This window comes from Chiroxiphia lanceolata, chromosome 2 (assembly GCF_009829145.1).
Source record: "Chiroxiphia lanceolata isolate bChiLan1 chromosome 2, bChiLan1.pri, whole genome shotgun sequence".
Lineage (NCBI taxonomy): Eukaryota > Metazoa > Chordata > Aves > Passeriformes > Pipridae > Chiroxiphia > Chiroxiphia lanceolata.
Window position 1 is genome coordinate 94,383,750 of NC_045638.1, and position 18,729 is coordinate 94,402,478.

At 46.9% G+C, this 18,729-nt stretch overlaps 1 protein-coding gene across 1 annotated transcript; it reads left to right on the forward strand.

Moving 5' to 3' along the window:
* Positions 1-5,307: 5,307 nt before the first annotated feature.
* On the forward strand, positions 5,308-16,368 carry POPDC2 (popeye domain containing 2). The gene is made up of 4 exons (XM_032680044.1): positions 5,308-6,189; positions 8,500-8,608; positions 11,985-12,489; positions 16,258-16,368. The coding sequence occupies exons 1-3, from the start codon at positions 5,699-5,701 to the stop codon at positions 12,441-12,443; spliced, it is 1,059 nt and encodes a 352-aa protein (XP_032535935.1). The 5' UTR covers positions 5,308-5,698; the 3' UTR covers positions 12,444-12,489; positions 16,258-16,368.
* Positions 16,369-18,729: the final 2,361 nt, after the last annotated feature.

An 18,729-nucleotide genomic window follows, 5' to 3' on the forward strand; every position in this document is an offset into this window, starting at 1 on the left:
CGTTCTTGACTTCTGTTTCTTTTTACATAAAGAAATGACAGTGCTCTCCTTATTGAAAACAGTGTGCTGCAGGAAATGAGAGAATGAGAAAAGCTTGCCTTGATCATTAACATAAGAACATTGATTACTGTGGTGTAGTGGTTGAACAGAGAGGACTTTGGTGGGTTTTCCCACTGATGGAAATTGTGAAATTGTGCCAGTAACACTGCTATCTTACTGCTTTCAGCAAAGTCATACTGAAGCTTGTAATGCAGTTTGTGACAGTAGTTGTAACTATGTACAAAGACGACCACAGTCTTACATAATGAACTTTCCTCACAGTCAAAATTATATTTGTTTTCCCCTGTTAGAATTCGTCCAATGTTTTTTGAATAGCTTTACCCAAGGGTTCAAGCTTCACTCTTTATAATGAAAAATTAAGTACTTCCCATATCAAACTCACTTGAGCTGGTAGTTCTTCAAGGGAATGGGAGCAGAGGACTGCTCCCTGTCACTGCAAGTGACTTGTATGTACAGGTCACTTGCCTGGAAGAAAAGCTTTTTTTTTTTTTATGCAACAGTTTTTGTTGTGTTGGCCTTGTGCTAGGCACGCATGGGCTTTTGTTTTCTGGCTTCTTTTTTCACCTCTGTGGCATGACAGTGGGAGGGTAGTTGTGGCCTTTGATTTCTTCTTACAGTCTAGAGACTAAAAAGGTGCAGTTGGTAGCTTGTTACACATGTGTGACTTTTGGCTTCATACTATGTGATTGTGCAACCCTACCATTGTTGTCCTTCCTGTGGTGATTTGACTGCTGAAGGCAGTATCACTAATTACTTCCTCTCCTGATGAGTTTTCAGAAACTGAAGATACAAGTTCTGTGCTTTGTCTTGATTCTTGTCTTGGCTTTGATCCTGCTGGAGGGGTTGGTGCAGTCACCCACCACTGTCGTCGTTTCTTTGCCAGCTGTGTCCTGCATATCCTGAGCTAGCAGTGAATAGGCCTTGAACATTTAGTATGTGAAGTTTGGTGCTGCCCCTGCTGAGACTCACAAGTTGTACGAGGAGAGTTTAGACTCGCCTCCAGGAATGTTTTGTGAAGGTCCTGTCCCGAGGCAAGAGTTGTGCCCATGTTGGCTCTCAGCCTCGGAGAAGGGACACAGGTGTAGCTCCGGCAGAAAGCATTCAAAGCTACCTGTGGCCCTGTAGCTGTCTGAGCAGCAGGACCTGGTGCTTCTCTTGGTGTTTATTGTTGTCCTGAGGTAGAAACTTGAATAAGGTCATTTATTGTTGAACCATTGCATGTCAGAGATTAAACTGAGGAGAATGTTAAAAGGTGCATGAGCACCAGCTTTGTGGTGGCATGTCCAGTCTGGGTAAACTGTGAAAATGGTGCCGCAGAATAGAGCAGGGCAGTGGTCAAGTGAGAATGGGAATGCTGTTTATATCAGGTCAAGAAAAGAAAAAAATGGACTCCTGCACAATTTTACACAAATTCTGTAAATGTAAGAAATGGGATGTCTGGGCCTCCATGAGGGTCAAAGCATGGTAGATATTTTAGAAAGTTTTTGGAAGGCAGATGATGAGTAGGATGCTGACGTACCTATGTGCAGCAGGTACAGAAAGGATACTGGACAAATCTATATTTAAAGCAACAATGGAAAAACCTCATAGTCAAATCACATTTCTTGCTGAGTGGCTTCATTTCTTACAACAGTATTCCTGTGGAGTGGATTCAGAGCTCGATTTGAGGAGTGGGAGTTACTGTCCCTGTGTTACTACTTACCGACACTGCTGGTGACAAGCACTGCCCTGCACAGCGTGTTTGGTGTACCTGTGAGGGTGTGAAACATGACAGTAGTAGGAAACTTGACTAAACTATATAGCAGTACAACTAGATACAGTACATACCATCTTTCAACCTTTGCGACTCACTGTGAGCTTGTCTGGAGCAGGCTTTAGACCTTTCCCAACAGCTGTAAATTGAACGTGTGTATTTTGGAGCTACAGGGTTTACCAGTGTGTAAGTAACAGTTCTGCAGACTAGTGCCAGCTATGCAATATATAATACATCAAAAAGGAGATGTCTGATTATGCCCTCTCTGACTTTATGCCACCAAGGTCTTATAGTGTCCTCAACACAGGTGATTGAACTAGTTTTCAGCTTATGGGATCTGTAGTGAATATGTAGACTTCCTGAGGATGGGCAAAATAGCCAGTCGTTCAGCTGCTGTGAGATTTGGGACTGATAATCTCTGTCTTGTGTGGTTCTCAAGGACAGAGGATTTATTTGCCAAACATAGTGCAGGCTGCATCTGGGTTGCATCATCGCTTGCAGCTAAATACTGCTACTGACTGAATTCATTTTAAGTGGGGAAATCAGTGGAGTGCCTATTTACACACTGCCCACTTCAGTGCTGAAATGCTTTTCATGTCTATTTTTCTTCTTCACAGAGTCATTTTGTTAACTGTGTTTATGTGTCTTCTTCCAGGGAAGGGTCTTAATGCTGCTAAGGTGTTTTCTATGCACTTGCTGTCTTGATTCCAAATTGTTTTGACTTTGGTATCTCCCTTTTAATACTTGCGTGGCTTTCCCATTGAATCAGTATTGGCTTTTTGGACACTCCTCTTGGATGAACCAGCATCCCTGGATAAAAGGCATATATTCTAATTCAAGGCAAGACATGAACATAAAATTTCTGTTTGGCAATAAGAGGTTTTTTAACTGTTGCTGTGTGGAAAACTCAAAGTGGTGTGAAGATGATCTGTGTGGCTATGGCCACTGTCAAAGGAGAAAGAAAGATTTGAGCCTTGGTGGCTCAATGACTTTACAAATCTTCCTTTTAAAAACTGGGTCTAAAACCACCTAAATTAATCTCTAGTGTGTGCTCAGAGATCTACTTTTTAAAAGGCTGTATCATTCTCTGTGCAATGTCACATTGAGGCCCAGCAGAAAAGTTGCATAGTTTCTAGTGAGAGCTTTGTTTATATCAGATCAAGAAAAGAAAAAAATGGACCCCTGCACAATTTTACACAAATTCTGTAAATGTAAGAAATGGGATGTCTGGGCCTCCATGAGGGTCAAAGCATGGTAGGTATTTTAGAAAGTTTTTGGAAGGAAGATGATGAGTGGGATGCTGACGTACTTGTGTGCAGCAGGTACGAAAAGGATACTGGACAACTCTACATAGCTGTTACTGCTTTTGGTTGAAAGCTTCCTGTTTGTCTTCTGCAAGGGAGTCACAGCAGGTCATCCTCACCCACCGTGGTGTCCCCAGTATCACTGCTACACCACTGTTTACACTCTAGAAGATGCCAGAGGAAGGACCTTCTTTGTTATAATGAATCATTGGCATTGTGTTCCAGAGTATTTTCTAGCTCAGGAATTTACCTAACTGAAGAGTGAAATTAATAACTTCCTTTTTTCCACTTTCTTTGATGTCGCTGCAAAAGTTTTTTTGGTAGTACAGAAAGGTAGGAGAAATTGCAGTGGTGCTTTTGAGAATGCTTCCTCTAATGTAGTTCTACATTTCTATTCATAGCAGTTAAGTTTTGTCTCACAGATCTTACATAAAGTATCTTTCTCATAAGTGTTCCCAATCTTGATATCCCAAATCCTGATTTTATCAAATATCAACTTATCTTGGAGAAAGGGGCTTTTATAATATGGATTGTTTTGCAGAGGCCTAAAGGTAGACAAATTGTTGTTGGGATCATCTAGCAAGTATATGGCAATGGTATGGAAAACAGAACCTGGATCCCAAGGTTTTTATTGTAGTGCTTTGGCTATAAGATCATTCTTCCCTCTTTGCAGAGAAGGTCAAGAGACAGAAAGTTTTTAGTTTCCCCATAACTCTTGCAGATGAGCTTTGTTCTGCTTCAGTCAGTAGGATTTATTTCTTCAGTTAATTAAGGCACCACTGGAGACCAAGTTCCGTGTTTCACATCACCCACAACAGAAAGCATCTTTCTGAGTGGATCACGCTCACCCTGTGCAAAGCCTGACTTGTCTTATCTCCTTCCCACATGGCAACCTGTCAAGATAGTACAGCTCTTAGGAGCCATACAGCTCTGTATTGCACCTGGCCTAATTGCACAGATAAGATTGTACTGTCCAAGACCATGATGAGTTCTTTAAGGTTGCCATAAAGCATTGCTTCATCCTTGCCACAGAGACACTGTTATTCCAGAGCACTATTAGTAGAAGAGGTGATTAGTGTGTCTTTAAGTGAATGGTACCAATGGGAATGGTATGTTAGGCAGGGCAGCTGCAAGCTTGGCCTGAAACACTACCACCCTGGAAACCCTATCTCTACTCCACTGACCCGTGCAGGCTGACCTCATACTGTGTCGAGTGACCACGTGGGTTGCGTCAATGCCTGAAATGTAACTGCTTCCTGGCAGCAGGGCAGATCCTGCCTCTGTGACTGATAATGTGTTACTTGAAGCAGGGGAGAAATTGCATTTATGCATCTTTTCTGTAGCTGACCGTGGAGGACTGAACTCGAAGGCTCCCTCTCATGCCTATGTTCTGGGTTATCTGAGTTGAAAGTGTCTGCTTTCGTCTTTGTGCTAAATGAAGGTCTGAGGGGGGGTTCCAAATAGCTATTAAAAAAATTAAAATGTAAGATGATGTTTCCCAAGGATGCTTCCCAACAGAGCGTGTTATTTCTGGGGTGCCAGAATCCTCCCTCAACTAGGATTTCCCCACAAAACATGCTTCCAAGTGTTATACTCACAAAGCTTTTGGCAGGGTAGTCTCCTCTTAATGATAGATGAAACTGGGTGCCAGAAGCTTGTTTACTCTGCTTTTATCCCTTGCAATCACAGTTGTCTGGCTGTGCAGAGCTTTACCTCGTGCCCCTTGATCTAAAACATCCCACGAGACAGAGCTCCCTGGAATAGGGGGAGGCTGTGTGCAGCGCCTGGAAAGCACTGAGAGCCAGTCTCTCTTCTTTTGCTAAGTCCCTGCCACTGCTATGAGCCACAGTGGGAGAACGGGGTGACCTTTTTTCCTTTTTTGTGCCAGCTGAAAGTCATTCTCTTGCAGGAGTGCAGTGTGATGAAGAGCCCCATGTGTGGCTGGAGTTCGCCGCGATAAGCTGGTTGTTTTCCCTTCTCCTTTCCCCTCCTCACGCTGCGCTGGGCTTATCTGGACGCCTGAGTTATGTTAAGTAGCGGGTGCATGCTTGCTCTCTGTTCTCCTCTCTGCTTTTGCTCCTTGGATTTCAATTCCAAACATGGTTATCCATTTGGGGTCTCTCTCCATTCCACTGCCAAGAGATACACATTCCACACTCAACACCAGCTCCCTCTGCTGCTCTCTCACAGTCGCTATTCCATTTGCCGGAGCACAGGCGAGACAGGCAGTGCAGCAAGATCTCTGTCCTGTCTGTGAGTTTTCCAGCTAATGGCCTCTACTCTTTTCTCGACTGAGCTCTCTTGGCCTCACATTTGCCAGCTTCTTTTCTCACTGTTGTGGCTAAGAAGGGGACCAGCCGACGCTTTGTGAGCCACAAAGAGGAGAAACGAGCCCTTTTGGAATTTTTTGGGTGCATAAACATTCGGCAGCACTTTAACATGTCGCTCTGAAGCACTGCTGTGGGACCAGAGGAGGAGGAGGAACAGCTACCCAGCAGCTCTGGTTTCAGACCTCTGCAACACCCTTTGTGTATGACAATTCATTTTGAGCTCAGGACGGCTGGGGAGGGAGTGGGGAAGGATGAGCACAAGCAGCCTCTCTTGGGACCAGGCTGTCCTCCAGCCTCCGGTGTGTGATGCCTGGAAGGAGATTATGGAGGAAGCAGCCTACCAGCTGGCCAGCTGCATCGTCCTCCTGGGTTACATGGGGGGAAGTGGCATCTTTGGGTCCCTCTATATCTTTGGCCTCCTGGCCCCAGGCTACTTCTGCTATGCTCTGTGGGGCTGGCTGAGTGCTTGTGGGCTGGATATCTTCATCTGGAACATACTGCTCGTCCTCATCTGCTTGCTTCAGCTGGCTCACCTGGCTTACCGACTCCGCAGAAACACCATCCCAGAAGAGTTTGACCTCCTCTACAAGACCATGTACCTGCCCTTGCAGGTGCCCCTGGAAGTCTACAAAGAAATCGTGAAGTGCTGTGAAGAGCATGTCCAGTCACTAGTCAGAGACCAGAATTATGCGGTAGAGGGCAAGACACCCATTGACCGCCTCTCGTTGCTGCTGTCTGGCAGGTAAAGGCTCCCCTGTTTCTAAACAAAGTCTGACAGTAGAGTACCTTTGGCTTACTGTTTTATTTTTTTTACCCCCTGTAGAAACTGGGGTGAGAATTGTTTTCTTCCTCTGAAAGGGATTTGAGATATGCATCAGTTTGTTGGGGAAGGGGGAAATTTGCTTTTGGGGGTTGTTTTAAATTTCTTTTATTTTTTCTAAATTAAGAGTATTTCAGAAAATGGTTTGCAGACTCAAGTTGTGTGCAATGAAGTGGCTAGATCAGCCTTGCCTGTGATACTGTTGAGGAATCCTTATCTTTTTCTCCATCACTTTGAAGTGATCTTATTTCTGATGAGAACAGACTGGCTGTGAGAAAGTGTTTCTCAAGGCAGGAGGGCAATATGGGTGGACCTGTGGTCTCTGAGGGTACCAGACACACTTCTGTGATATGAACTGCTGTGCACTGAGTATGCTGAGTCCTCAGTTCACCTGCTCCCCCTGATCAGCAGTGTTCAGGGAGAGGTTCCATCCCTGTTTCTAACACTCCAACCCTCAGGGCTTTGACATTTTTCACTTTGAGGGTCACTTCATCAAAAGAGAGAGTACTCTCCTGTGGTGGAATCTGCCTCTTTCTTTCCCTGTGATGTCATGCATTCATGACATCCTTGGGGACCTCTAGACAGTCAGACTGGAGATTTGATTGAGTGAACTGTGCTGATCGAGTACTGGCATTTGTTCACCTGAGATGCTGTGGCATCAGCATATTCACTTAACGATTTGCAAAATCCAGATGCATACAAATGGTAATGGTGTTGGCTTCCCAGCTAATGTCAAGCATTTGGCATTACTGTTAAATGAGAGTGGGAAAGGAAGAAGATCTGTAAATGTGAGCAGTGCTGAACTACAGGAGGTATGTCTCACAAGGATTTTCCTCTGGGAAGACAAACCCAGCAGCACCTGGGGCTCAGGTTTTACTGCAGTGGCCCATCCTCTCTGGTGAGGGAGTGTGCAAAGAAGGGCAGACCTTGCTTTTTTTTGATGTTACTCCCTTTTCTAGAATGTGTTGAGAGCATCCTGGGACTATCAGGATGCTGAATGGCAAAGCACTAGAAGCAAATTTGGTGTCTGTGTTTCTATTAGTGTTTTTCCATCTCTGCTGAGCAGCTTGCTCTGAAGTTTACTGTATCTGCAGATAATGTTACTGAGGAAGAATCTCTGCTGTCTCGACATACACTGGATAATCCAGTGCTGCTCTGTGGGCACGGAAGTGCTGCAACAGACAGTATGGTCGTGTAGTTGTTCTGCTCTGTTTTGCAGTGGGAAGTATGCATCTTGGCTGGTATACGGTGCTCCATGGAGATGGGCCTGGATTTGCATTTCCCAGTACTCACTCCATCGCCTTGTGAGGTCCTTGCTGACCCAGTAGAGCAACTGCTACTATTATGGTGCTTCCTCTTAAACTGAACAAGTGGGAGCGTGGAAATGCAGAATATGCCTGGATCAGGAAATATGCCTTGCAGCCACAACCCTTCCAGGCAACATTCCCAGCTTTCTGAAAGCCAACAGTGAGCTGAGTCTTGTAACTCCTGAAAGCAAGAATTGACTTCTTGCATCATACAGTGGGGGTGCATGATGACAGGGAGGCAAGAGGCCCCAAATCTGGTGATGCAGAGCTATGAACAGAACTCCAAAGTGCCCTGCCATTGCCCTTGCCTCAGGCCTGTGTCTTTCTCTACTCCCACATCCGAGCTGAGCGCATGCTTGACCTTGGCACTAGCAAGAAATTGTAGCAAAAGTAGGGGAAAGGGACACTTAGGAGGCCAAGAGAAATTGAGAGGTAATGTGCAGCAAACTATGAGCTCACAGAGTGATCTGTCAGTAATGATGGCCAGCGCGATTTTTGGGGGTTTTGGGTATAACAGCTTCCCAACATCGAGATAGGGAATGCCCTCATGCAACCCCGGGGGCAGGAAGAAGATGCAAGTACAAAGAGCCACAAGCTGACTAAAGAAGTACCTACAAAGCAGCAGTAGTCTTATGGGCTGAGAAGTCCTGGTTTAGGACCAATCATTGCACCTGTGAGGGCTGTCTTTGTAGCAAGAAACAAAAAACAGATGGAGTATGGGGAAGTGGCAGCAAATAGTTTCCCACAGAGAAAGGAGAGATAAGCCCCATGACTGGAACACCTGCAGCTGTCCCAGGAGGTATGAGACATGCGTGAGACAAGAATTTATTTCCTCCCTGGTGGGACACACTGTGTAAGCTGATCAGGTTTTTGTGACGTCTGTTTTGTGGCCTAAGCCCATGTACCTCACCTGTCCCCTCTGCAGGATCCGAGTGTGCCAGGATGGACAATTCCTTCACTACGTCTTTCCTTACCAGTTCTTGGACTCTCCAGAATGGGAATCGCTGCGACCCTCTGAGGAAGGAACTTTCCAGGTAATCCCTTGCATCCCCACAGCAGCCCAGTTTCACTACTTGCTGGTTCATCCCCCCCTGAGAAGGGGATGGAGCAGCCTCATTATGCCATTCAAAACAAACTGGGAATACTTCCTTCCCTTTACTAGTGGTTTATCCAGCACAGAATGGTGTGATCAGATGTGTTACATTTTTTTCTACCTTCCTCTGAAGACCTCAGTGTGTGTTCCCAGTATCAGCTGATAGCAAGGAGAGTGAAGCATGGTGCTTCCTCCAGTTTAGCAGGGAGTCGAGGTATCAGATTGCTGGCTCTCTTCCATTGTAGCATTCCCTGGTACCTGTATTGATGCATTTGCTCTGCACACTGCTAGCGGGATGCATCGTCCTAGCATCAGCTGTGGCGATGTGCAGCAGTGATGCAAATCCATAAATATCCCATCCCTCACAGAAGTTTCTGATGGTCATGTGTTTGGGGTGGAGAAGCAGAAAGGATGATTCACACCCGAATATGGTCCTTTCTGAGCAGAAGAATCCCTTGCTGAGAGGCCAGTTAGTAACATCAGTTACTTGCAGCAACTAAAAGGATTTTGGTCTTGCTGTCAACACCCCACAGTGTTTGTTTGGCTTTCCTTCTGGAGAATATTACTTAGGTCTACATCCCTCTGACCTTAACTCACATCCCAGGACAGCCTGATACCTGCCAGGATGTCAATCTAGTTTATGTCAATCAGTGCATATGAGGAGGGATTTTTCTAATCCTTTGGGAGCATGGGACAGTCACGGGGGCCTGATGATGCTTTCTCATGAGGGCAGCCACAAGCAGACTTGGTTAAATCAGCGCAGCTCTCCAAATCTGCTTTCCTAGCATCTGAATTTGTTTCATGTGTGAAGGAGTCATGGTGATCACTCCTGAAAGCTGTGCCATCACCAGTGGTTACGGTCTTGCAAGAAGAAAAGTTGCAGGAGATGGCTGATCCTGTGTCTGTGGCACAGGGCTACAGTTTGTGAGCAGGAATAGGGATGTCATGCCAAGGCAGTGAGGTAGAGAAAACAACAACAGCACGGTGGTGCTAGGGATGATGGTATCTCATGTTTTGCATGAGTCTTCAGTCTGGCAGCAGACTGCTGCTAGCTGCTGGGCTGTATGTGCCTAAGAGTCCAGCAGAGAGAATGATGGCTGCCCGGTGCTCCAGGCAGGGAAATGGCTGTCTGGATGGCATGCAACTGGCAAATACATCTGCAGCATTTTCTGAGCTAATTTCTGTGGAACTGAATGTTCCCAGACCTCCTGAGGGTCTTTATCTGTGTGTGTGAGACAGCTTTGGAGCAAGCTGGTGCCCAGCTGCACCAGCTCTGCCAGCACCACGCCCTTGGGACTTCTTGCCAAGAGGCAAGACAGGGCTGGTCAGGGAGGTCAGCTGTGCCTGGCACCAGGATGGGGGGTAGAGTCCTAGGTGGGGAAGGGCTGCAGCCATATGCTGGAAATGCCTAAAACCTACATCTGCTTACTGAGGAGCATGAAGAAGTAGCAGCCTGTGTGAGGTCAGCATTCAGCAGGTGAGACTTGACTAGTCCGTGTACCTTGCAGGACCTTACTCTTGATGGCCGTGCTTAGCTATGGTGGTGTGCTGCTTTCGGCAGCTGTTAAACCCACTAGTTCCTCTTACCTGAGTAGTTACTCTGTGGCTTATCTCAGCCTTATTCCTAGCATCACAAAAGTGCATGTTTGACTCTGGGACTTTGCTGGAGGAAGGCATGGAAGGTTTTTCTTGCCCACGTTTTTCCCATTGCTCTCTGGAGTTTCAATCCTGAGCCCACTAAAAACTGGCAGAAGCATGACTTGGTCTACAAGGGGAGCTGCTTTTCTTAAGCTTTCTGCTTTGGCTGTGTCTTCTTCCTGCAGGGGTGCCGAGTCCCAGTACCTGAAGGAGTCGGGTTTCAGGGCTGGCACTTTCCCCCAGAAGGCTAAGTTACAGGCTCTGCTGATGCTGGAGCACTTGTGTCGGGAGAGATTCATAAGTGAAATCTGTCTTACCATCCTGGGTAGGTGGCAGGTTTGCTTATTATATCTCACTTAATCCCTCACAAGAAGCAGAGGCTTTTGATTGCTGTGCCAGAAGTTGGTTAGGAAAATGAGATTCTGGTCATTTCAATTTCCATGTGACCCTTCCTCTTGCTTGCCTGGCTTGGGAAAGTTCTCAGGTTTTATCTCCTATATTTCTTTCATAAGGCAGCTGTTTGCATGGCAATGGCATTAAATATCAAACCCAAGGACACACACATGCAGCCAAGCCGTGTTCAGCTTCCCAGTGGCCCTCTGCCATGGCGGCTGACCAAGGAGACCCCTGGATATAGAGTGAAAGGGAGCCCCCGGGATATTTTGGCTCTGGCGCTTGTTCACATGCCAATGTCTCCATTACACTCGGATGTTCTTCTTTCACCCGAGGCAGTTTGACCCTTCCTGCATTTCTTGTCTTTATTATTATTATTTATTGTAATATACACTCACGTATTATATAATGTTTTTTATTGGAATTAGTCTGGGCCACCAGCGTGCCTGTAACAAACGTGGATAGAGCCTTCCTAAATCTTCGTTCGCGAAGCCCAGCCATGACTGATGGTGATGATGAGTCTGGGCCTACCACTAGAGGGGAAAAGCTCTCTGTTTACATGGCAAAACCCAAAGCAAAATGAAATGTTCTCTAAAATCAACCCAGTAAAACCTCTTGAGTTCTCTACATAGACATAAACACAATAAAACCTTTTTACTTTCTCTCTCACTGAGTAGTGCTGCGATGTCCTTCAAGGCCATTCAGCCCTACAGAGTCCAGCAGAGCTGGTGAGACAGGATGTCCCTCTGACAGAGGGTGACCAGGCAAGCCTTCCAGGTGGCCCTGCCAGCACCCAGGGCCTTCTTGGAGCAGGGGCTGTGCAACTCAGCAGCAAGATGTGTCAGCAGCCTGCCACAGGGCTACTCGCTGGCAACTTGAACTGTCTGGGCATGCAAAAACATCCCCTCTGTAGTGTGTCTGTAAAGGTATAAAGATGTCTGTGCTACCCTGTTCATTTCATCTACATCGCTCAGATGTCAAACGGGGGGCATCATCAGAAGGCAAGAGGGTGAAACATAGCCAGTCACATGACTAGGTTAAACAAGGACATGGTACTAATTGCACTGGAAAATGGGTTCTTTGGCTCCCTGGGGAGAGGAAACATCAGCAGGTAAGGATTTATCCAACTGTTCAGCTTGGATGATCTGGCTCTCCAGCCCTGCCATCAACAAGGAGAACAGGCATCAAAAGGGCAGAGAGTCTTTCCTGGAGTGAGGCACATGGCCCCAAGGTTTGTGACTGCTACCGAGGTCTGTGACTTACTCCACTCTCTCCCTGCCCCACAGGTCACGCTGACAGCTGAGACCGATTGCAGCTTCATCACCTGGCCGAGGAAGAAGCTGTATCTCCTGCTGAGGAAGGACCGCTACATTGCCCGGCTCTTCTCCTCCCACCTGGGCTATGACATCTCGGAGAAGCTCTACTCCCTCAACGAGAAGCTCTTCTCCAAGTTTGGCCTGCGCTTTGACATCCGCTTGCCCAGCCTCTACCACGTCCTTGGGCCAGCTTCCTCTGAGGGGGAGTCGGAGGACTGCGAGGAGCTACTGCCTGCCTCTGGCCAGGCCAGCGTCTCTGAGCCCCCTCCGCAGCCGCCACCACCGCCACCACCGGCCCCGCGCCCCCGGGCGTCCCGGCCTGACAGTGAGCTGCTGGGTGAGGACTCCACCAGTCTTGTCTTGGAAGATTTTGCTGAGTTGCCAGGGTCTTTTATGGACTATGTGAGCGAAGGGGAGTATATGAAGTGAGGGCACTCCTGGTACGGGCACACCTCACCCTGTGTGGGACCCTCGCGTAAGTACCCACTTGCGGAAGCAAGTCTTTCCCGTGATGCAACTGCCTGGGCAGAGCAGTGGCCCCCAGCCTCTCGCCCTCATTTGCCATGGGTTTGCTCCTCCGCAGTGTTGTTTTGCCTGCTGCCACAAGGAATCCCAGAAGGTGGGCTCCAGCTGTGTGATTTTCTTAAGGAAAAGCAGCAGGGTAAAGTCTTGACACCAGGCACCAGCTGTACTCTGGGGAAAGGGGTCAGTAACCTGGCTGTAGGAAGCTCTTGCCCGGCCAGTTCCCTCCCCACCCCTCAGGAGAGGCAGAGAAACTGAAATGTGTCCAGGCTGGCAGGTGGTACATGAGTGTTTGCAGAGAATCCAGAGGTCTCAGCCTACTCACTATGAGGTAGAGCTGTGCTAGGAGATACTCCAGTATTGATCTAAGGAACAACCTCTGCAGGTGAGAGAACAGACATCCCAGGAGGTGCTAATGGGGATAGAAACAGCTTTAGGGTTTATGGCAGATTGATAGTGAGAAGTTGCTGTACACCCTGCAAGTACTCAGTCTGGGCAGATGGAGAAAGCTCAGAGTCCTTCTTCTCCCTGCCCACCACTCTCATCCCAGCATTTGCTCCATCTTCCTTGTTTTGATTGAACTTTATCTCTGCCAGATCAGTAAGGAATTAAAAAGTCTGCCCTGTGTGGTGTAAGTCTTGCCTCCAGTCACCCTGGGTGGAGTGACTCATGCCTCAAAGTCTGCTTTCTGGTGAGTGGGAATGAGATGCTCTTTTCCAACCTGCCAGCTCCTTACTCCACAAGGGAAAAAAACTTCCTGTGCCTGGTGGATGTTGGGGCAGAGGAGCAGTGCAGGCAAACAAAAATAGACAAGAGAGTGGCTCATGTTTGAAATTCAGATCCAAGTGGCCAAGAGAGAAATTCCACACTGAGCTACTTTTAGTGAGCCACTGCATGCCAGCTGCTACACACCAGCTGCAGACCCCAAAACGTGCATACCTGCTGCCACCCCATAATAATCCAGCTGACAGACACCAAGCTTGGGACTGGGATTTTTGTCCTAGAAGGGAGCACTCCACAGGTCCCAGTTGGGTCTGCATGGCAAGACTGGGCTGCAGCTGGGGAGACTGTCTTCCACCAGGCAGCCTTGAACACAGTGCACCATTGCACCCTGGTCTTCTCTGCACCCGTTTGGGTCTACTTCTGTCTGGGATATAGACTCAGTGTCAGGGAGCACAAAGCAGGGCACACTGACCCCTGGCACGAGCCCTGACAAGTCTGCAGAATTCTTGGTGCTCTGCATGGAGTGTCTGTCCAGATCAGACAGCACTTGCTATTTGCAGTAGACTTCTGGTGGAAGAGGCCTTTTTTTGCTGTTTCATCCAGTAGCTCTTCTTAGTTTTGAAAACAGTGGAACTGTAGGATTTCTCTGTTTTGTACAGTTCTGCTTTGAGTTCAGTCACATGCCAGTTCCTCTACTGCTCTTATGACTCCAAACTTAAAATCTCGTATATAAAGAAAGTGGCCAGGGAAAGAACAAGTATATTTGATTTTGCCTCAATCAGATAAAGAGTCAGCAAGAGTTTTGTTTAAGGTTTTGTTGTCAGGATTGTTTGTTTATTTGTTTTGTGCAGTTGATTGTTTTTTAAGGAGGCACAGAGAGAAAAATTTTAAAAATCCACATTTTTCCTAGGAATGTGAAATCTCTGGTTTTTCTGGTAGGCTGCTGGAGATATGAATTTGCAGCTTTTTCAGTCCTTCCCTGGAGAGGCGGGAACACTGAATCCCTTATGAGACAGCCATCCTCCTAGCTGTCCGGAGTGTCTGTTGAATATATGCAATCACAAATGAATGCAGACAGTGTTATAAATGTGGAGAAGTCATTTTGCCTGTGCTTTGCTTGTATTTTGCCTTCTCAGAAGAGGGATATCCTTTCCCAGGTAATTGGTAGAATTCTCCTAGTTGATCAAACTCAATAAAACCAGAATTTCAAATGCAATTAAAAAAAGGAAAGAGGCAAGGAACACCATAGCTTTTCATTAAAAAAAAAAAAGAGTCAATTCTATGAACTCAAAAAATGAGTCAATACTATGAACATGCATACGAGAGGGGTGTGTGTTGGGGAAAGCTTGTGCAACACAGCACGAAGCTATTTTTCCTTCACACAATCCTTTTAAAACATGATGTAAGCTGGAAGCTTTTGTCTTTCTAGATCTTGTGACTAAGACAGTATCAAGGAGTGCTGATATTTGCAGTAGAGACCCGCGATAAGAGTGCAGATGTTTAGAGGGTGGTATTTAGTTTGGGAGGGGGTGATGATCTTCCTTGTGTGTCAGTCTGGAGACAATAGCCAGTGTGGTATTTTAATTTTTAAGGTAATTAGACAAGGAAAGAGAAATGCCATTTAGTGTGTTCATAATGGTGGAATGAGCATTTTCCTGTTACCCTGCTCACCAGTGGTGTATCCTACTCGCATCACATCCCAGTAGCACAACAGCTATTGTCACATCTGGACAGTATTCCACAGTGACTCGAGCACCTCACCACAAAAACTAGTGATACAGTGGGGCTGCAGTTTTTCCTTCTGGCCAGACACTTGTCACAGCTCAGCAAATAATCCGAGCAGGTCGGACATGGCTCAGGGAAAGCACTTTCATAACTTTTCCCTTGGAAGTGGTAAAAACATCCATAATAAACAGGAATATTCCCTGCAGTGTCACTGTTTAAAGTAAGCAATAGCTGCAGTTCCTGATGCCAGAGCTCCCCTGGGGCTTTCCCCTGGTCTGTGCTTTCATTTCCTTCTCCAGCAACTTCCAACATGGCAAATCACCTCCCATCTCTCTAAATTCCCCTTACTGAAGTGCTTCTATGGGTCATGTTCCTTTTCTATCATTACAACAGCCACCTTGCAATACCACAGTGCAGGAGGGCAATTCTTGAATGCCCAAAGCACTACCAAGGTCATACAGAAGAAAATATTCCTGGGAGATATATTAGCCTACTATTCTTATCATCTAGTTCCTTGAAAGAGTTTCTAGTTTGCTTAGGAGTAAGACAGACTGTAATATCCCACTGATGAACACATTCTTTCTCTGAGGAGGGAGCTGCCTGTTTAAAGGAGGCAGTTTCCAAGGTTCTATTCAAAACTTGCTTTAACAGTGTACTGGTGTATAGCTCAATGCTACAGAGTAAACAAAGCTTTATTCCTTGCATGGAAATTCAAACAACCAAAATGCTCTTGATTTTTCTCCTCTTCATATTGCATTTGTTCGAGTTTGCTGCTACCAAGATGTTTGCTGCTTGCAAGATATGTAGCTGTTGCTACCTGGTTTTATACAATTACATCCTGGGGCTTCCTTTCTATTTGGTGGGTAAGGTGGATGGATGGATGGATGGATGCTTGAGGGCCTGTAGCTTGATATCTAAGTTAGTAGGAAACATTTTATACCTACTTTGAGAGCAAAATCAAAGGAGCTGTGGACTTTGTTTCACTGTTATCACAGAAGGTGCTTTGGAGGTTTTTTTTTTTTGCCATCTCAGAATGGGTGCATAACCCCGTTTTCTGGTTTATCACATGTTGAAGAATTACATACTTTTGCATGCTCATTCAGGAGGGGAGGGGGGAAGGACAGGTAACGTTGTGTTCCGTGAGGTTTGTTTGGAAAAGTTTGGAAGTAAGATTTATTCCTGTAATAGTAATGGTGTTCTCTTTCACTCTCTCTCCCCTCCCCCACCTCTCTGTTCTCATTTTCCTTCCTCCTCCTCTCCTTTCCTTCTGCAGCCTCTGGAAACCTTCTCCGGAGTTCTCCTCACCCTCTCTGCAAAGGACGAGCCCCTCTGGCTCCCACTCAGACTCCTGAACTCTAGGGAACAACAGGCTGTTTTGATCCCGAAGCCTCTGCAAGGGCACAGATGCTCACACAGGTTTTTGACCAGAGACACACTCTTTAGCACGCAGAGATGTCTGCCAGCAGACATTTACACTCAGGAGCACATGAAGCACATGCTTAAGACTGCAGTGTGACACTCCAGCACCTCCCACCCCATGGTTGTTCACCAGAGCTGCCTTCCCCAGTGTGCTTCCATGGTTTGTTTTTTAGCCCTCCCTCTCTGAGGTATATCAGCAGCTCTGCTACCAAGGTGCAGAATCTGTGTTCCCTTTGATTAATGATTCCCATTAAAGTCAGAAATGAAACTACTGGTGTTTGAAGATTTGAAGAGGGAGGTAACAGTGGGAGGGAGGATTTGAAGAGAAAGATCCCTTGAGGTGATCTCAAGGCACTGAGTGGAAAGGGCAAAGGGAAATTGGCTGCCTGGTGGTTTTGTTAATGTGCTTGCAATGGAGAGTTTGATGATATGCATCTCACTGGGAATCCACTCTTGTAAGACCAGAAATTACTTTTCCAGGAGTTAGGATTTATCACTTATGAAAAGCACCACTTCTCAAAGAAGTTGGTGAAAAAAGGAAAGGTTGTTTGTTTGCCTTAAATCATTTGGAATAAGAAAGGGGAGGAGTTGGGACTGGGAACAGGTGTAGGCAAGAAGGAGAGCAGGAACCCTTTTTTTTTGTGCTCAGAGGGGAAACACCTCTGGTTGCACACATACCAAGTGGAGAAACGAATGAATACAAAATATCTGTGGAGAGAACAACCACTGGTAGAAAGTACAATGTCTTAATGAAAATAGTGTGGAGATGGAAGGCCTCTTCCAAGTTCAGCTGCAACAGGATTTGTATGATGAGTTTCCCCAGCCATTTTCTCAGTCAGGGAATTGGAGATGGAAGTACGGGTGGAGGACCAAAGTGCAACCAAGCTGTGCGGTGAGGAGCCTCTCCAAGGCAGATATTCGGGGAAAGAGAAAGGAGCATCCACCCATCCCTCCCTCAGCACAGGGCAGGGCATTCTTCAGTGCCTCTTGGCACAGACACGCAGGGACACAGCCATTCTGCCTGCGGGGCTGGCTTTGTGTTAGCCCTGGGCTGGTGGAGGCAGCCCCACCTGCCTTGCCCTGCTCACACAGGGGCTGTGGCCCAGAGGGCACAGGTGCGTGGGATCCATGGTGTACACAGCTCCTTGCACCGCTCGCCTTTGCTGTCACACCAGGGCAGAGGAGTGGGGCTGCCCCAGGCCAGGGAATCATCCTGCTGATGGTTGTCCCCATGCTCTGTTGATACATTTGTGTTCAGCCTGACCCCACTGCCCTTCACAGCTAGGAAGTGTCTCTGGCAGATTGACGTGAGAGCTGCTGGGGTCTCTTCTGCAAAGGAACTGAAATGCACAAAGAAACTGGGGCCACCTGTCGTGGTGCTTTATACACTTGCCTGAAGCAGTGGACCGGAATTAGACGCTGCCCTTCACAGCTGCCTGCTGAGCTTATATTCCAGTCTTCAACAAGAAGCTCCCTGGAAACTCTTCAATCATGGAACCAGCTAACATGGATCTCTATCAGGTTGGCAGAGCCCAGCTCTATCCCTCTCCTGAGTGTGTGTTGGAGATGGTGTTTGCTAGCTGGCCTTCCAAACAGGCACATGCCAGGGCCCAAAAGCTTGGACGCGAGCTGAAAGCAGGAGCTAACCCTGCTGTGACACTGTATAGTGAAGCGGTAGTGACAGCTCATGACAAATGACTTGAGGCTTCTTCATGGCAGAAATGCCTTTAGCATGACCCTCTCTCCTGATCATGGAGTTCCTGGTGCACTTTTCTATCATCCAGTGAAGCCAGTACAGGGAACCAGAGATGGTTAATAGAAGGTGTGATTTGTTGGCAGAATTGATGAAAGACTTGTCACCTCTTTAATTTGCATACATATCATGGTGGTGGAAAAGGTGTGGGTGGGTGAGGGCTCTTCCTATGGTCGTGCATCTGATTGTAACCTTTCACCAATTATTTCCAGACCTCAACTACTTTTGCAGGTCTGAAAGGCTGTGCTGAGTTCCTGGAACTAATTTGTGTTAGGTGGCCCCACAGCTACTCCATTCTCCTCTTACCTTCTATTCTGGGCAGATGGTCAAAGCAGTGCAAAACTGGATGTGAGAGCACTGTGGTGCTCCTGGTGTCTGCTTCACTTCATGTGAGCTTCAGGGAGAACAAGCCAACCACCAAAAGAGTTGCTCCAGGCTTGTCAGGTAAGGAGATGCATTCTGATTACTTACTGAAGCACTAACATGAAATCAATAGGGTCTCACTCTGAAAGGGTCTTATAGATGGGACTAGTGAGTTTCCCATTGGAGTGCTGGGTAAGAATGACTCCTTCC

Bases quoted from the DNA above. Each gene is read 5' to 3' on its own strand.
- POPDC2 (XM_032680044.1), top strand. From the start codon at position 5,699: ATGAGCACAAGCAGCCTCTCTTGGGACCAGGCTGTCCTCCAGCCTCCG. The intron at 6,190-8,499 runs GTAAAGGCTCCC...TCCCCTCTGCAG, and splicing joins TCGTTGCTGCTGTCTGGCAG to GATCCGAGTGTGCCAGGATG. The intron at 8,609-11,984 runs GTAATCCCTTGC...CCTGCCCCACAG, and splicing joins CTGAGGAAGGAACTTTCCAG to GTCACGCTGACAGCTGAGAC.